Source organism: Bos indicus, chromosome 16, assembly GCF_029378745.1.
Source record: "Bos indicus isolate NIAB-ARS_2022 breed Sahiwal x Tharparkar chromosome 16, NIAB-ARS_B.indTharparkar_mat_pri_1.0, whole genome shotgun sequence".
Taxonomy (NCBI): Eukaryota; Metazoa; Chordata; class Mammalia; order Artiodactyla; family Bovidae; genus Bos; species Bos indicus.
This window is the reverse complement of record NC_091775.1, coordinates 36,729,875-36,748,123: the sequence shown is the minus strand read 5'-3', so window position 1 is coordinate 36,748,123 and position 18,249 is coordinate 36,729,875. Positions and strand designations below refer to the sequence as shown.

The window sequence follows — 18,249 nt, the reverse complement described above, 5'->3', positions numbered from 1 at the left end:
TCTGTCCATGGGATTCTCTGGCAAGAATACTGGAGTGGGTTGCCATGCCTTCCTCCAGGGAACCTTCTCAGCCAAAGGATCAAACCCAGATCTCCTGGGGCTCCTGCACTGCAGGCAGATTCTTTATCATTGAAAAATATCTTCTATAATAACTGTCTGAGCCACAGGGAAGCCCAAAGAAAAAAATGCCTTCTATATGTATGTGTTACATTAAAAAGTGTAGGTACTTCGGCTATGTGTTTTCAAAAGATTGTATTAAATGTCATTGAATTCAGGATAGCACTTCGTTTTTGTTACATAGTTCCTCATATAAGAGATCCTAAACCTACTGCCACGATCCTATAGTTATGCCACAAAATTTTGATATTGAAATGTGGTCTTCACACAGTACCTATAATTAAACATCTTTATGATGATGTCTTTTTCTTCAAATTTTTCTCTAACAATGCCTGTCTCTCATGAGTACCACTTGTTCTCAGATAATCTGTATTTATTTTCCCTCATTTCCTGGGCTCTGAAAGAGATACCTTTTCTGCTAATGGCTCTCCTCTCAGCTCTCCTGTCACAGCCACCTCCACACCTTGAGACCTTGGCATGTTTGAGAATCAGGACGGGGTCTATTTCCTGGTGAGAGAGGAACTGACAGAAGTCCAGGGCTTGAACCTCCAGATTTTCTTCTAGCCAAGTAACAGGAAAGAGCAGGGAATATGCTATAAAGGACTCATGAAATGGAAGAAGAGGGTTTTTTTGTTTGTTTTTTGTTTTTGTGGTTGACGTCCTCTAAATGAGACAGGAGGTAGAGGCTCCCCCAGCTCCCTACAGGGTAAAGTGACGAGATTCATTCCCTGTGGACTGAAAATCCAAGAAGAGAGTAGCAGGACAATAAAGTGGGGAGGCAGGGCCCTGCCAGACCACATATTTCTCATTCTTGAAGTCAGGAGACTTCCCTGACCACACATGTGCAGAAAGGCTCCTTGGAGGCCAAAGGGGAATGATGCCAAGGGATGTTCTACCCATACGCCTTTTCTGTGAAATCCATCTTGGCTAAGAGATGTGTGCACGCACATTGGGCGGGGGGGCGGGGGGGGGGGTCCTAGATTCACCAAATATGGACTGCAAACCAGGCAAATTAAAATGATTGGCCAAAAGAAACCAGGAAGAAATTCCCCATAAAAGTAATTCAAACTGCCAAGAGGGCGTGACTCAGGGACTCTCCTAAGTCCGCCCATGTGTCTAGTCACGTGTAATATACTCTTTTTTTTCCTCTTAATAAATACTTTTTTCACTACTTTCTATCTCAGGAAATTCATTTCTGCAAAGTTGAAGGGGCACGGCCCTTGTCACTGACCACTGGTTTAGTGGCTAGATGCCGTGCTCTTACTGTTGTGACCTGGCCTCAATCTCTGGCCAGGGAACTGAAGCCCCACTTTAGCCACTGCAGGCCGAGGCCACCTGAGATCATACACAGTACAACACATTGCAAGATCAGAACAACAAATGTTGATTTTACCTTTCGTGTTTTGTGTGGATTTCTCATTCTGGATGACTTCTTAATGTCCACTTCAGTGGTATTTACACATCCAGGCTAGAAATGGAAAACAGAGAGACAAAGAAATCTTTGGGTGTAAAGTTTCTGATGTGCACATTCACTCTCCAGGACCCGAGTAAACGCTGTGATGACACAAGCCCCCAGCAGCCCTGTCCAAATGGCCCCAGCCTCTTCTCTGGGCAGTTATCCAGTGAGAAAATGCACTGCGTTCTTTGACATCTTAAGTTTAAAAGTCTTCGGATACCGTTCTAGAATAACTAACAGAGAAACAGGAAAAAGAAATACAAGAGATCTGCATGTGAAAGTGAGTGTTAGCTGCTAACCCAACAGATTCAGAGCAAGGATATCTAGAGACCAAATAAGGTGATGCCCCCAGCTGATATCTGCATTCAGCTTCCCTCAGAGTCTACATTATCTGGATGAGATGACACTTATTAGACGGTGATGTGCATCTCCTAAGTTAGAAAATCAATGGCATTCAGTTGAACCAGCTCAAATCCCAGAGAAATTTTTCTACAGGGATCAGTGACATCCAGTGACTTGGAATATTTGTTTGTCTGTAGACAGAATGTGCAGTGGAGTTAATGGTCAAAATGTGGAAGATGAAGAAAGCAACTGGTAATCAACAGACCATGCTTCTTTTCAGAATTCTTTTCTTTTTCCCTTTTCATAGACAGGTGAGCCCCTTTCAAACAGGGTGGGTTGGAGGAAAAGTTTGGACAGTTTGCTCCTTGATTTTTGACAACCACAGGAATATCATTTTGCCACATTTATTTTTCTGTTGCAAAGAAACAAAGAACTCTAAAGCTTCTTTCTTATTTGGAGAAGAGAAAAGGAGGGAGGGAGAAAGAAAAAGGAAGAGGTAGGAGAAGGAAGAAGAAAAGGAAAGAGAGAGAGGGTGGGAGAGAGAAAACACAAATCAGGAAACAGAAGAAAGGAGATTAAAAATACTTGAGATCTTAATGGAGAAAGGTCCTTCAGTTCAGTTCAGTTGCTCAGTCGTGTCCGACTCTTTGCGACCCTATGAAGTGCAGCACTCCAGGCCTCCCTGTCCATCACCAACTCCTGGAGTTCACTCAAACTCATGTCCATCGAGTCACTGATGCCATCCAGCCATCTCATCCTCTGTCCTCCCCTTCTCCTCCTGCCCCCAATGCCTCCCGGCATTAGAGTCTTTTCCAATGAGTCAACTCTTCGCATGAGGTGGCCAAAGTACTGGAGTTTCAGCTTTAGCATCATTCCTTCCAATGAACAACCAGGGCTGATCTCCTTCAGAATGGACTGGTTGGATCTCTTTGCAGTCCAAGGGACTCTCAAGAGTCTTCTCCAACACCACAGTTCAAAAGCTTCAATTCTTCGGTGCTCAGCCTTCTTCACAGTCCAACTCTCACATCCATACATGACTACTGGAAAAACCATAGCCTTGACTAGACGGACCTTTGTTGGCAAAGTAATGTCTCTGCTTTTGAATATGCTATCTAGGTTGGTCATAACTTTCCTTCCAAGGAGTAAGTGTCTTTTAATTTCATGGCTGCAGTCACCATCTGCAGTGATTTTGGAGCCCCCCAAAATAAAGTCTGACACTGTTTCCACTGTTTCCCCATCTATTTCCCATGAAGTGATGGGACCAGATGCCATGATCTTCGTTTTCTGAATGTTGAGCTTTAAATCAACTTTTTCACTCTCCTCTTTACTTTCATCAAGAGGCTTTTTAGTTCCTCTTCACTTTCTGCCATAAGGGTGGTGTCATCTACATATCTGAGGTTATTGATATTTCTCCCGGCAGTCTTGATTTCAGCTTGTGCTTCTTCCAGCCCAGCATTTCTCATGATGTACTCTGCATATAGGTTAAATAAGCAGGGTGACAATATACAGCGTTGACGTACTCTTTTTCCTATTTGGAACCAATCTGTTGTTCCATGTCCAGTTCTAACTGTTGCTTCCTGACCTGCATACAGATTTCTCAAGAGGCAGGTCAGGTGGTCTGGTATTCCCATCTCTTTCAGAATTTTCCACAGTTTTTTGTGATCCACACAGTCAAAGGCTTTGGCATAGTCAATAAAGCAGAAATAGATGTTTTTCTGGAACTCTCTTGCTTTTTTTGATGACCCAATGGATGTTGGCGATTTGATCTCTGGTTCCTCTGCCTTTTCTAAAACCAGCTTGAACATCTGGCAGTTCACAGTTCATGTATTGCTGAAGCCTGGCTTGGAGAATTTTGAGCATTAGTTTCCCAGTGTGTGAGATGAGTGCAATGAGTGCAAACTCAAAATGAGTTTGAGCATTCCTTAGACATTGCTTATCCTTTAGATGTGATTGGAAGTTAGTAGTTACATGGTTGTATTTCCTTTACTTGCAACTTTTGATACAGGATGCAGGGATCTCTGGTACTAGTTAAAATTATTACATTGTATATCTCTGCTCAATTTCTCTATTTTCTCTCCACAGACTGAAAGATCATCAGTTACCCTTGAAAGTGACTCCAGAGAAAATATGAAAGTGGAGAAAATGAGTTTGAGGAGCTGGGAGGATATAGAGGCAAGGGCGAAAGGCAGCACTGATGTGATAGAGAAATAAGTTGTTCTACACAAGCACTGGCAAGCAATAGGGATTAGCTCTTTGTATAATGAGAACCTAGGACATTTTTCTTAGAGACCCTTCTCCTGACAGTACAACCATTGTGACAATACTCCACTACAATGTTGTAAGGGATAAAGAAGTAAATGAAGAAAGCATTTTTCTCTTGAATTGTTTTCTTTGTAGGTTGTATGTGAAATACATATATACTATAATACACTGCCCTGTAAACATTAAGTGAAAGTGAAAGTGAAGTCGCTCAGTCATGTCTGACTCTTTGCGACCCCGTGGACTGTAGCCCACCAGGCTCCTCCGTCCATGGGATTATCCAGGCAAGAACACTGGAGTGGGTTGCCATTTCCTGTAAACATTAAATAAACTATAAATTTGGTTTGCATATCTATTTAAGAATAGAAATAGCACAGCCAAAAATAAGTAAATAAATAAATAATTTATAAAAGAAAAGAACTTCCCTGGTGGTCCAGTGGTTAACAATCCACTTGCCAACACAGGGGATGCACGTTCGACCCCTGGTCCAGGAAGATCCCATATGCCATGGAGCACCTAAGCCTGTGCGTCACAACTTCTGAGCCTGCACCCTGAGCCTGTGAGCCACAACTACCGAGCCAGAACTATAGAAGCCCATGTGCCTAGAACCCATGCTCCGCAACTAGAGTAGCCGCTGTCGTGAGAAGCCTGCACACCACAAGTAGAGAGCAGCCCCAACTTGATGCAGCTAAAGAAAGCCCACACAGCAACAAAAGGCAAACTCAGCCAAAAATAAATAGTAAATAAATAATTTTTTCAAAAACAACAGAAGCAGCTGGTTTAGCACCATGATCTGCTTAGGGGAAGAGCACCCTCCTGTGTGAGACTTATTTACTAACTGACACTGAGCGATTCACTTAAACTTTATCGGCATCAGACTGATCAATATTTGATATTCTGATTTAATTTTCTATGGCTGGTTCTAGTGTAAGTGTACATTAACAAGTCCCCTCTCCCCCACTACCAGCCATTTCATATCCTCTCTCACTGATGATTTTAATATGCAGCCAGTATTCATAGATGCTTGCTCCTTGAAAGAAAATCTATGTCAAACCTAGACAGCATATTACACAGCAGAGACATCACTTTGCTTACAAAAGACCATCTTGTCAAAGCTAGGGTTTTTCCGGTAGTCATGTATGAATGTGAGAGTTGGACCATAAAGAAGGCTGCCGCTGCTAAGTCACTTCAGTCATGTCTGACTCTGTGTGACCTCATAGACGGCAGCCCACCAGGATCCCCCATCCCTGGGATTCTCCAGGCAAGAACACTGGAGTGGGTTGCCATTTCCTTCTCCAATACATGAAAGTGAAAAGTGAAAGGGAAATCACTCAGTCGCGTCCGACTCTTTGCGACCCCATGGACTGCAGCCTACCAGGCTCCTCCGTCCATGGGATTTGCCAGGCAAGAGTACTGGAGTGGGGTGCCATCGCCTTCTCAATTGATGCTTTCAGACTGTGGTGCTGGAGAAGACTCTTTTGAGAATCCCTTGGACAGCAAGGAGTTCAAACCAGTCAATCCTAAAGAAAATCAATCCTGAACATTCATCGGAAGGACTAATGCTGAAGCTCCAATACTTTGGCCGCCTGATGCAAAGCCAACTCATTAGAAAAAGCCCTGATGCTGGGAAAGACTGAAGGAGACGGGGACAACAGAGGATGAGATGGTCAGATGGCATCACTGACTCAGTGGACATGAGTTTGAACAAGCTCTGGGAGATTCTGAAGGACAGGGAAGCCTGGTGTGCTGCATGGGTCGCAAAAAGTCAGACAAGACTGAGCGACTGAGCAACAAAAATTCATAACCATTGATCTAGAAGTGACAAAGATAATGTTTTATAAATATTAAAGCAGTGTGTGTTCATTTCCCATTCAATTTCCATTTCCTTGCAGCCTTCTACCCCTAAGCTTATTAGAGAATGGTAGACACTGAAATTCCTTAAGCTCTTATTGATATATCAAGAGTCAAGCATGACAAGACAGATCACAGAAGATTTTCTTCTATAATTTAAGGAGTGGGATAAATGAGAATGTGATATACAGGAAAAGGAAGGCATGTCCCTCTGTAACTGAGGGGGAAAAGAGAAATAAAGGTAAGACGCAGCATCCGACATGTGTCCTCATTTTCTTCCTCTGGAGAAGAAAGCCCAGGCAGAATGAAAAGAGTGATAGAAATACCCAGTCAATTATGAGGGAGCCTATAATGTGTGGGTTGGATAGCTGGTCCCGCTTACCTAGAAGAATCACCACATGCCATCACACTCAATGTGAATCTTTACAATTGGAGTTGGCAAGAGAGATAAAACTGAGATAGTATTTCTTAGGGCCTGTAGGAAGTAGGCAAGAGATCCAGATTTTGTTGCATGTCTCAGTGGTAAAGGAGGCAGAAATTCTGAGACTAATAGATGGATGGGAACCTGAGGTTGAGACAAGGCCAAAGTGTGCAGGGATTTTTATGTTGGTAGCACAAATGTCTGGAATACAAACTCCAGTGAGCACCCAAAGATGAGATGGTATTCCCATGAGAGCAGTCCCAGGAATAAACTCGACTGACGTATCTAAAGCAGAAATCAGAAAGAAGTCAGAAGTCCTGTGGATGGTTGACCCTTTCTCCACTGTATGAGATCATATAAAAACAAAGCATTTATACTCCACACTCCTATCAAAACTACCTTGCATAGAAGCAGGGAAAGGTGGAAGAAAACGGAAAGTGTGATCACTTACCCCAAATTTACCTAGCAGATGCTTTAAATGATTGCATCATACAGAGCACACACATTGAAGACTATTCTTCCAATGTTTCTGAGATAAATAGGCCAATTAAAAAAAAACAAACACCAGAAAATATATTTTCTATATACACAAGAGGAGTCTGAACTAATAGAACTTGAAAGCTCCTTCTGTTATAAGCTAGAATTCTAAATCAATCTTACTTCATACCAAGTCATACCAAATGGGTATTTATAAATGGCCCTAGAAATTGTGTCAACCACTGAAGGCACGAAGTAGAAAGATATTTTCTCCTCGTATAAAAATGTATCTGACTGCCCTCTCAAAGAGAATTTTCCTTTTCAAAGTTAAAAAATTTTGGTCTTTCAAATTTAGTTAATGAGCCCTTAGCAAACATCTAAAATTCTACTTGAACCAATTTTTAACACCATTGATCAGCAAATTAATGAGAAGTCATAGATCCTAAAAGTAAATATTATTAGAAGACTGAACCCTGAGGTAATGTCCCATAACTCAGCTCCCATTCCAGACTAATGAAATATGCTAGTTCAAAATTTTTTGCTAATGGCACAATGGTTAAAATAATAAACTGAACCTGGGATGCTTGTCTCAGTGGACTTCCAGCTTCCTTTCATTTCTAAAGAGCCCCTTAGGAAGCTAATGCTTAGACCGGTCTCTGGTATCTAAGCTTACATAGGGGATTCTTGAAGACTGAAAAAGCTTCAATACTCAAAGCCCTCTGGTGTATTTCTGAATAATTAATGTCATTTCAAAATAACTACTTTCAGAAATCAGGCACTGAAGTGGGTGAAATATGGGAATATTTCTTTGGAATTTTTAAAATAATAATTTTAAGAAAATTTATTTTTGTATCTAAACCTAGTGATAAGTGGTAAGGTATAAAAATGAAGGTATGACCATACCTCATTATTCTGTTAATATAGTAAGGATGCCAGACAGATGTATCATCACAGTGTGGGAGCCTAAGGACTAGGCAGTAGATGGCAGAGGGCATTACACGTCAAAAGGACATTCCAGACATCCATTCTTACATGAATACTGCTGTTCCTCACCAATGTGGCAGATAAAGATTTTTTTAAAACTTTGCTTTTAAGTAAATTTGATGTGCCCCTTGGTTATTTTGAAAAGGCAGTTATCCTTTTGAAGCACATACAATATGTACCACTCAGTTCAGTTCAGTTCAGTCGCTCAGTCGTGTCCGACTCTTTGCGACCCCATGAACCGCAGCACGCCAGGCCTCCCTGTCCATCACCAACTCCCGGAGTCCACCCAAACCCATACCACTAGCTGGCAACAGATTCACTTGAAATGTTCAAAACGTATCTTCCCAATAAGACACAAATGACAGTACCATTACCAAGTAGGCACTCAGTAAAAATGGTCAAATATGTACTATTTTACAGATATAATGAAGTATACATTACTGTTGGATTTAAGAAATAATACAATTGCATTTACATTGGCCTAGAAAAGAACTATTTCTAGTGATTCAAAGGAGAATTTATTTTCAACAAAACTAACCTGTGTTGTAACACTACTGTAATATTGTTTGCTAAAAGCAGAATTTAATGTCTTGGAATCCATTCCTGCAGGGGCAAAAGGAGCATACTATTGAGAACTATTATTGACACAGTGCTCACTTAAGTGTCTTAAAGAGTTGCAAAACAGAAGCTGGAATTCTTGGTTTCACTGTTGACATTTTATTTAAAAGAATTTAAAAATCACTTATTTCCTCTCCTGTAGCAGAAGGCAAACCTGAGTTCAGGATAACTTGGGATACCTGAAGGATTCTTTGATGAAGAACAGCACTATTAAAAGTAATGGAGAAAACAACTCCCTAAATTCAATCAGTATGGCTGATATGTAACTGCAAAACAATGTCCTAAGGGACAAATAAGTGGAGATTTAAGAATCAGGCGGCATATGGAGCTGATAGTAAGAGATACACACATTCCTGGAAATTAAAAATTCAGACTTGACCCTGGGGGAATTAACATTTTGAATATATGTTAATTATTGGGTCAAAAAAATACATTATTGAAAATGATCTGTCCTTCTGTAACACTGTACCAGTTTTAAAAATTCAATTTGCAACATATTGTACCTCAGTTAAAATGATCCCTTATTCTTATACAAAGCAATTCTAGGTTTTTAAAGTGTTCAACCTCAGGATATTTTTTAAAGATCCAATTCAAACTTTTCTTTCTCTTCTTGGGTACTTGCCAATTGATTTAACTTCTGATCCTTTCAGCTTGGCTGACCTACTCATTTACTAAATGCTACACACAAACTGAAAGAAGTTGTCTGTGGCTGGAATTCTTCTCCCCTTTTTTTGAAGGAGTTGGTTTTTTTGATATAATCTTTTATTTACTGGCTGTGCTGGGTCTTCACTGCTGTGAGGACTTTTCTCTAGTTGGGATGAGCAGGGGCTATTTTTTAGATGTGGTGCTTGGGCTTTTCACTGAAGCAGCTTCTCTTGCTGCTGCGCACAGGCTACAGAGTGTGCAGGCTTTAACAGTTGTGGTTCCTGGGCTCCAGAGTACAGACTCAACAGTCGTGGCGTACGGGCTTAATTGCTCCGCACTAAGTAACTGAACTGCGAACCAGGGATCAAATCCAAGTCTCTGGCATTGGTAGATGGATTCTTCACCACTGAGCCACCAGGGAAGTTCCTGGAATTCACTACATTCACTCTCTTCTATAATATTTACTCATTTGATTTCTACTCCATCTTAATTGTTGTCTATAGATTGTTAATTAAGTAATCCTACTTTTGTGTATGTTATGAATGACCTCTGCATGTCAAAAGGCACAAGGAAGTCTACTGTGGCAGAGGGGAGAGAAATATACCAGGACAGCCTGGAATTGTGGAAAGTGGTTAGCTTAGGTAGAAATTATAGATTATGGTAAAAATCTCTGGTTCAATTCTAAACATAAGTGGTAGTTACTGGAGTGTTTCAAACATGAAAGTGGCTTGTTATGCTCTACATTTTTAAAAACCCACTCAAACTTTATATCCTTCATAAAAAATTGGACTAAGTGTGAAATGATAAACTATAAAACTCCTAAAAGATAACATAAAAGAAAATTTAGGTGATCTTGGGTTTGGGGATGACTTTTTAATTCAACAGCAAAGGTACAATCCATGAAAGAAATAATTGATAAGTTGAAGTTCATAAAAATTAAAAACTTTTGCTCTATGAAAGATACTGTCAAGGAAACAAGAAGATAAGTCACAGACTAGGAAAAATATTTGCAAAATACAGATCCGATAAAGGATTATTATCTAAAATATACAGAGACTCTTAAAATTCAATGATAAGAAAATGAACAACATGGTTAAAAAATGGGTAAAAGATTTGAACAGGCAACTCACTGATGAAGATATACACATGGAAAATAAGCATATGAAAAGATGCTTCACATCATGTGTCGTTAGGAAATTGTAAATTAAAGAAACAATGAAATACCATTACACCACCTATTAGAAAGACCAAAACACTGGCAATTCCAGATGCCTAAGAGAATGTGAGACAACAGGAACTCTCATTTGTTGCTGATGGAAGTGTAAAATGGTACAGTCACTTTGAAAGATAGTTTGGTGGTTTCTTACAAACTAAATATACCTCTAATCACACGATCCAGCAATTGTACTCTTTAGTATTTATCCAAAAGAGTTGAAAAGTTAGATCCTCATAAAAACCTGCATGTGGATGGTTTATTTATAATTGCCAAAACTTGGGAGTACTCAAGATGTCCTTCATTAGGTGAATGGATACATAAACTGTGGTACAGATATGCAGTGGAATATTTTTTAGCACTGAAAACAAATAAGATGTTAAACATGAAAAGACATGAAGGAAACTGACATGCCTCTTACTTAGTGAAAGAAGTCAATCTGAAAAGGCTACACATAGTATCATTCCAACTATATGAGATTCTGGAATATTGCTGTTGTAAACTTGCTCAGTCATGTCCAAATCTTTGCAACCCTGGCTGCAGCACACCAGGTTTCCCTGTCATAACCTTGGAGACAGTTTAAAAAAAAAAAAATCAGTGGTTGCCAGGGGTTGGGAATAAGGAGTAAGAACAGGTGGAGCTAGAGGATTTGGGGGAGCAGTGAAATTACTCTGTATGATACTATAATGCTGGATAGGTGTCATTATATATTTGTTCAAACCCACAGAATGTAAAATACCAAGAGTGAACCTTAATGTAAACTATAGATTCTGGGTGACAGTGCTGTGTAGTTTCACTTATAACAAAGTACCATTCTGGGGATGTTGATAATGGGGGGAGGCTGTGTGTGGGAAGGGAAGAGGGGGTACAGGAACTACCTATACTTTTTGCTTAATTTTTCTGTGAACCTAGAACTGCTCTACGAAAGTCTACTTAAAAAAACAAACAAACAAACTGGAAATTGTGAGTCCTTTGGGAACTGATCATCAGGATGGGGATAGAACAAAAGTGGAAGCAAGGACACCAGTCACAGGGCTACTGTAATCATCTAGGCAAGAAATGATGCTGAGGGCATCTGCACATCAGCATTAAAGATCGTGGGTATTGTATTTGGGAAATATTTTGAAGCCAGGATCAGTAAAATTTGCTGATGTGTTGGGTTAGGGAGCTAAAAGGAAGAGAATTGTCAATGATGACTTCTAGGTTTTGGCAAATGAGTTGCCATCAGCTGAGATGAGGAAGCCTGGGACAGAAATAAATGGAAGTGAAGACATGAGTCAGGGATAACTCTGATATTGTATTTACATGTGATTTTTAATATTTACTGAATTTTCCAATTGGAATGCAGCTCCTTATGCAGTCATTATCAAGTCACGAGACTTCGCAGAGATGCAGTGGTAAAGAAACTATCTGCCAATGCAGGAGACGTAGGATAAGTGGGTGGGTTTGATCCCTGGGTCGGGAAGATCCCCTGGAAGAGGAAATGGCAACCCGCTCCAGTTTTCTGGCCTGGAAAATTCCATGGACAGAGGAGTCTGGCTGACTACAGACCATGGGGTCGCAAAAAGTTGGACATGACTGAGCACACATGCATTCATTGAGTAATGGCACAGATCATTTCCAACATAAATGTTTATACAATAACCTGCCTCTGACCCAACCTTTTGTGTCTTTGCCTTTTTGCATCATCATTGCTGATAGAAGCACATCACTGAATGTGCAAGATTATTATCTAATGGTCAATTACCAAGAGGGTGGTAGAGCAGCCTCCTTATTCAGAGTATTGGCTATACTTCCTTAAATTATTCTTCACATTCTCCTAATCTGCTCTGGTTGAAATAATACCCTTCCATTTAACATCCATGAATGGTCTGTTCACCCTTCAATGATATTTCTATTTTATATACTAGCTGTTGTGGTGTTGACACAGACTGTTACAGTTCTCAACAAGCTACCAAGAGGAGTCTAACACATAAGTCTGCCTAGAGCTTCTCTGTGATCAATGGCATTGCTCACGTTTCAGGTTCAGTTTTAAAATACTGAAAGTATTCCCAGCTAGAATTATTCAGGAATAAAAAAATCACCAAGAGTTAGTTGTTGTACTTACCTTGGATAAAATATTGAATATGAGCTCCTTGAAGAGACAAAGCCTGAGGCGCATGTGCATGGACCCTTTTGTTCTGTTGCACCTGGTCTGCCACGTACACAAGTGACTGATCTCCAACACTTTCTATGATTCTTTCCTTACAAAAATCTGGTTGTAATTTGGGGACATGCAAAGATTTTTCAAAGGGGAGATTTAAAAAGTCCCTCTTGGATTTAGCATACAAGCTCCAACTTGCCATACACAGAGGAGCCCTGGGTTGGCTTCTAGGATACTTCCATAAGCATCAGTGACATGGCTTTTGGTTCACACTGCGTTGTTGTCTCTCTGGGATCTCATTCATGGAAGGTGAGCAGCAGCATACAGTCTTGGAATCCCTGATCCTCAGACTGAATATCATCAAATGACTTAGAAGTTTTGATTTTAACTCTTTGACTCTGTTTACTGAATGGAAGAATGAAGGAATGAAACCTAGGCTAGCTCTCTGATGGCAACAAAAATTTCCTACAGCATAAAAATTGAGAACCCAAAAAGTAGGAAAATGTGACCAAATTGGTGACAGAAATTTTTAATTCTGTAAATATTACTATTGCTAGTACTGGTGATTTAATGGTGTAATGTAAAAGGTGAAGAAGAACCAAATAAAATTTCCATTAGTATAAATAACTCTCAGTAAGTTCAAAATGCTTATAATGATTATTATAATAGATAACACGAGACAATGATAAAATGACAAGTTCATAAAAATCATATTGGAACATATGATGAATTACATATATTGAATGTAATAGTGCCTTGAATTACAATAGTGATTTGAACTCAAAATCCTTTAATTCCAAAGGATATAAGAGGCTCCAAAGTAATACGTTCCACAGTGGAGAGGTGTACCTCCCTTTTACAGGCCAGTAATGTGCCCTGTGATTTCTTAGGAAGGAATGATGCTAAAGCTGAAACTCCAGTACTTTGGCCACCTCATGCTAAGAGTTGACTCATTGGAAAAGACTCTGATGCTGGGAGGGATTGGGGGCAGGAGGAAAAGGGGACGACAGAGGATGAGATGGCTGGATGGCATCACTGACTCGATGGACGTGAGTCTCAATGAACTCCGGGAGTTGGTGATGGACAGGGAGGCCTGGCGTGCTGTGATTCATGGGGTCGCAAAGAGTCGGACACGACTGAGTGACTGATCTGATCTGATTTGGTCTGAATGTGCTAAAATGTCCTAATGATACATGATGTTGAACACCTTTTCGTATACCTACTTGCCATCTGTGTATCTTCTTTGGTGAGGTGTCTATACAGATCTTTTGTCCATTCTTAATTGGTTGGTTTCTCACTGTTGAGTTTTAAGAATTCTTTGTATATTCTGGATACTAGTCAATTTTCAGTTACTTATTTATTTTGATATTATGGTCCCAGTCTGTGATTTGTCCTCTCATTCTTATAACAGTGTTTTTCACAGACCCCAAAGATTTAATTTTAATAAACTGACTTACCAAATTTTTCTTTTATGCCTTTAGTGTTGAATCTAAAAACATATCACCAAACCAAGGGTCATCCAAATTGTCTCATATGTTATTCTCTAAGAATTTACAATTTAGCAATTTACATTTAGGTGAATGATCCATTTTGAGGTAATTTTTTAAAAAGTTATAAGGTCTATATCTAGATTCACGTTTTTCTTCCGTTTTTTTGAATGTGGGTCTTCAGTTCTTTCAGCAACATTCTTGGGGAAGACTATTCTTTCTCCATTGACTTGTTTCACCCTTTGTCAAATATAATTCTGGGCTATCTATTCAACTGATGTATTTACGTATTTTCTTATCAGTACTATACTGTTTTAATTATAGTAGCTTATATGCAGAGTACGTCATGCGGAATGCTGGGCTGGATGAAGCTCAAGTTGGAATCAAGATTTCTGGGAGAAATACCAGTGACCTCAGATATGCAGATGACACCACCCTAATGGCAGAAAGCGAAGAGGAACTAAAGAACCTCTTAATGAAGGTGAAAGAGGAAAGCAAAAAACTGGCTTAAAACTCAACATTCAAAACCCTAAGATCATGGTGTCCATTCCCATCTGTGCGTGTGTGTGTGTGTGTGTGTGTGTGTGTGTGTGTGTGTCAATCGCTTAGTCATGTCCAACTCTTTGTGACCCTATGGACTCTAACCTGTTAAGCTCCTCTGTCCGTGGAATTTTCCAGGCAAGAACATTGAAGTGGGTTGTCATTTCCTTCTCCAGGGGATCTTCCTGACCCAGGGACTGAACCCAAGTCTCCCACATTGCAGTCTATTCTCTACCATCTGAGCCACCAGGGAATCTGATCCCATCACTTCATAGCAAATAGATGGGGGAAAATGGCAACAGTGACAGACTTTGTTTTCTTGGGTTCCAAAATCACTGTGGATGGTGACTGCAACCATGACATTAAAAGACACTTGCTCCTTGGAAGAAAAGCTGTAACAAACCTAAATAGCATATTAAAAAGCAGAGACATCACTTTGTCTACAGAAGTCCATTTAGATCAAATTGCCAACATCCGCTGGATCATAGAAAAAGCAAGAGAGTTCCAGAAAAACATCTATTTCTGCTTTATTGACTATGCCAAAGCCTTTGACTGTGTGGATCACAATAAACTGTGGAAAATTCTTCAAGAGACGGGAATACCAGACCACCTGATCTGCCTCTTGAGAAATTTGTATGCAGGTCAGGAAGCAACAGTTAGAACTGGACATGGAACAACAGATTGGTTCCAAATAGGAAAAGGAGTTCGTCAAGGCTGTATATTGTCACCCTGTTTATTTAACTTATATGCAGAGTACATCATGAGAAACGCTGGACTGGAAGAAACACAAGCTGGAATCAAGATTGCCGGGAGAAATATCAATAACCTCAGATATGCAGATGACACCACCCTTATGGCAGAAAGTGAAGAGGAACTCAAAAGCCTCTTGATGAAAGTGAAAGAGGAGAGTGAAAAAGTTGGCTTAAAGTTCAACATTCAGAAAACGAAGATCATGGCATCCGGTCCCACCACTTCATGGGAAATAGATGGGGAAACAGTGGAAACAGTGTCAGACTTTATTTTTATGGGCTCCAAAATCGCTACAGATGGTGACTGCAGCCATGAAATTAAAAGACGCTTACTCCTTGGAGGGAAAGTTATGACCAACCTAGATAGCATATTCAAAAGCAGAGACATTACTTTGCCAACAAAGGTTCGTCTAGTCAAGGCTATGGTTTTTCCTGTGGTCATGTATGGATGTGAGAGTTGTACTGTGAAGAAGGCTGAGCACCAAAGAATTGATGCTTTTGAATTGTGGTGTTGGAGAAGACTCTTGAGAGTCCCTTGGACTGCAAGGAGATCCAACCAGTCCATTCTGAAGGAGATCAGCCCTGGGATTTCTTTGGAAGGACTGATGCTAAAGCTGAAACTCCAGTACTTTGGCCACCTCATGTGAAGAGTTGACTCAATGGAAAAGACTCTGATGTTGGGATGGATTGGGGGCAGGAGGAGAAGGGGATGACAGAGGATGAGATGGCTGGATGGCATCACTGACTCGATGGACGTGAGTCTGAGTGAACTCCAGGAGTTAGTGATGGACAGGGAGGCCTGGCGTGCTGCGATTCATGGGGTCGCAAAGAGTCAGACACGACTGAGCGACTGATCTGATCTGATGATTTTTCCAGTAGTCATGTAAGGATGTGAGAGTTGGACCATAAAGAAGGCTGAGTGCCAAAGAAATGATGCTTTCAAATGGTGGTGCTGGAGGAGACTCTTGAAAGTCCTTTGGACTGCAAGGAGATCAAACGAGTCAATCCTAAAGGAAATTAACACTGAATATTCATTGGAAGGATTGATGCTAAAGCTGAAGCTTTGGCCACCTGATGCCAAGAGCTGACCCATTGGAAAAGACCCTGATGCTGAGAAACACTGGGGCAGAAGGAGAAGTGGGCAACAGAGGATGAGATGCTTGGATGGCATGACCTACTCAGTGGATAAGAGTTTGAAGAAACTCCGGGAGATGGTGAAGGGCAGCGAAGCCTGGCATGCAAAGAGTTAGACATGACTGAGTAACTGAACATGAACACAGTCCTCTGACTTTGTGGTTCTTTTTCAGTATTGTGGTGGTTATTCTGTGTCATTTGTCCTTTCCATAAATTTTAGAATTAGTTTGTCAATAGCCACAAAATAATTTGCTGGGATTTTGATTTGGACTGTGTTAAATCTATAGATCTAGTATTGAAGAACTAACATCTTCACAATACTTGTCTTCCTATCTCCATACATGAAATATTCCCTGCATTTATCATGATCTTTATTTTTTTCAGCAAATACTGAAATTGCTTCAGTACTTTCCCCATATTATTCTTGTGTGCTTTGATAGACTTAAAATCTATATGTAATGGCATTTAACTTTTAGTGCTAATGAAATGGTATTGTGTTTCTAATTTCAAATTCCAAGTGTTTATTGCTAATATATAAGAAATCAGTTGACTTCTGTGTATTAACTTTATATCCTGCAACTATATTACTGCAGTTTATTAATTTTAAGAGCTTTGTTGCTGTGGTTGTTGATTCCTTGTGATTTTCTACATAGAAAAAAACCATGTTATACGTGAACAAAGACAGTTTTATTTCTTCCTTCCCAATTTCCTTCCCGTTTGCGTATTTTTTTTTTACTTTATTTATTTTTAAATTGAAGGATAACTGCTTTACAGAATTTTGTCTTCTGTCAAACATCAACATGAATCGGCCTTAGGTGCACAAATGTCCCCTCCCTCTTGAACCTCTGTCCCATCTGCTTCACCATCGCACCCCTCTAGGTTCATACAGAGCCCCTGTTTGAGTTCCCTGAGACATACAGCACAGTTTTGTGCATGTTCAATTACCTTTTCTTGTCATTATATTAACTAGGTCCTTCAGTAAGATGTTGAATAGGAGTGGTGAGAAGGAACATGTTGCCTTGTTCCTGACGTCAGAGAGAAACCATCTATTAATAGTATTTCACCATTAAGTATGATATTAGCTGCAGGTTTTTGGTAAATGTGCTTTATCAATAAGTTGAGGAAGTTCCTCTAGTCCTGAAAGTGAAAGTGAAAGTGAAGTCGCTCAGTTGTGTCTGACTCTTTGTGACCCCGTGGACTGTAGCCCACCAGGCTCTTTCGTCCATGGGATTCTCCAGGCAAGAATACTGGAATGGGTTGCCATTTCCTTCTCCAGGGGATCTTCCCAACCCAGGGATCGAACCTGGATCTCCCGCATTACAGGCAGACGCTTTAACCGCTGAGCTACCAGGGAAGCCCTTTCTCTATTCCTAGTTTGCTGACAATTTTTATCTTTTATTGAGTGTTGGATTTTGTCACATTTTTTCTGCTTCTATTGTTACGAGTATATGATTTTTAAACTGTTGATTATGGAATGTTGAACTAGCATTGTGTACATGGAATAAATTCCACTTGGTTGTGGTGTATACTTACCATACATTTGTTGGATGTCATATATTCATAATTTATTGGAAATTTTGCAGCTGTGGGTCATGAGAGACATTTGTTTGCCTTTCTTGCAATGACTTTGTGAGGTTTGGGTATTAAAGTAATGCTGGAATCATAGACTGAGTTATTCATAGGAAGTAGGCCCTCTTCTCTTTTCAGGAAAAATAGTAAAAAAAAAAAAATTGGTATAATTTCTCCTTTAAATGCATGCTAGAATTCTTCAGTGAATTCACCTGGGATTTTGCTTTCTATTTTGGAAGGTTAT

The 18,249-nt window shown here is 40.1% G+C and overlaps 1 protein-coding gene and 1 non-coding gene across 9 annotated transcripts in view; both read right to left on the bottom strand.

The window, feature by feature from the left end:
- The window catches only part of RGS7 (regulator of G protein signaling 7), a 487,100-nt gene that overhangs the window by 33,359 nt on the left and 435,492 nt on the right, over positions 1 to 18,249 (bottom strand). For all 8 annotated transcript variants that reach the window (XM_070768115.1, XM_070768112.1, XM_070768111.1 and 5 more), the window contains one exon: positions 1,511 to 1,585. In XM_070768115.1, coding sequence (XP_070624216.1) covers positions 1,511 to 1,585 — 75 coding nt within the window. The remainder of the gene's footprint in view (positions 1 to 1,510; positions 1,586 to 18,249) is intronic.
- Positions 17,719 to 17,790, bottom strand: TRNAY-GUA (transfer RNA tyrosine (anticodon GUA)). The gene has a single exon. It is a non-coding gene; the product is annotated as a tRNA-Tyr (tRNA).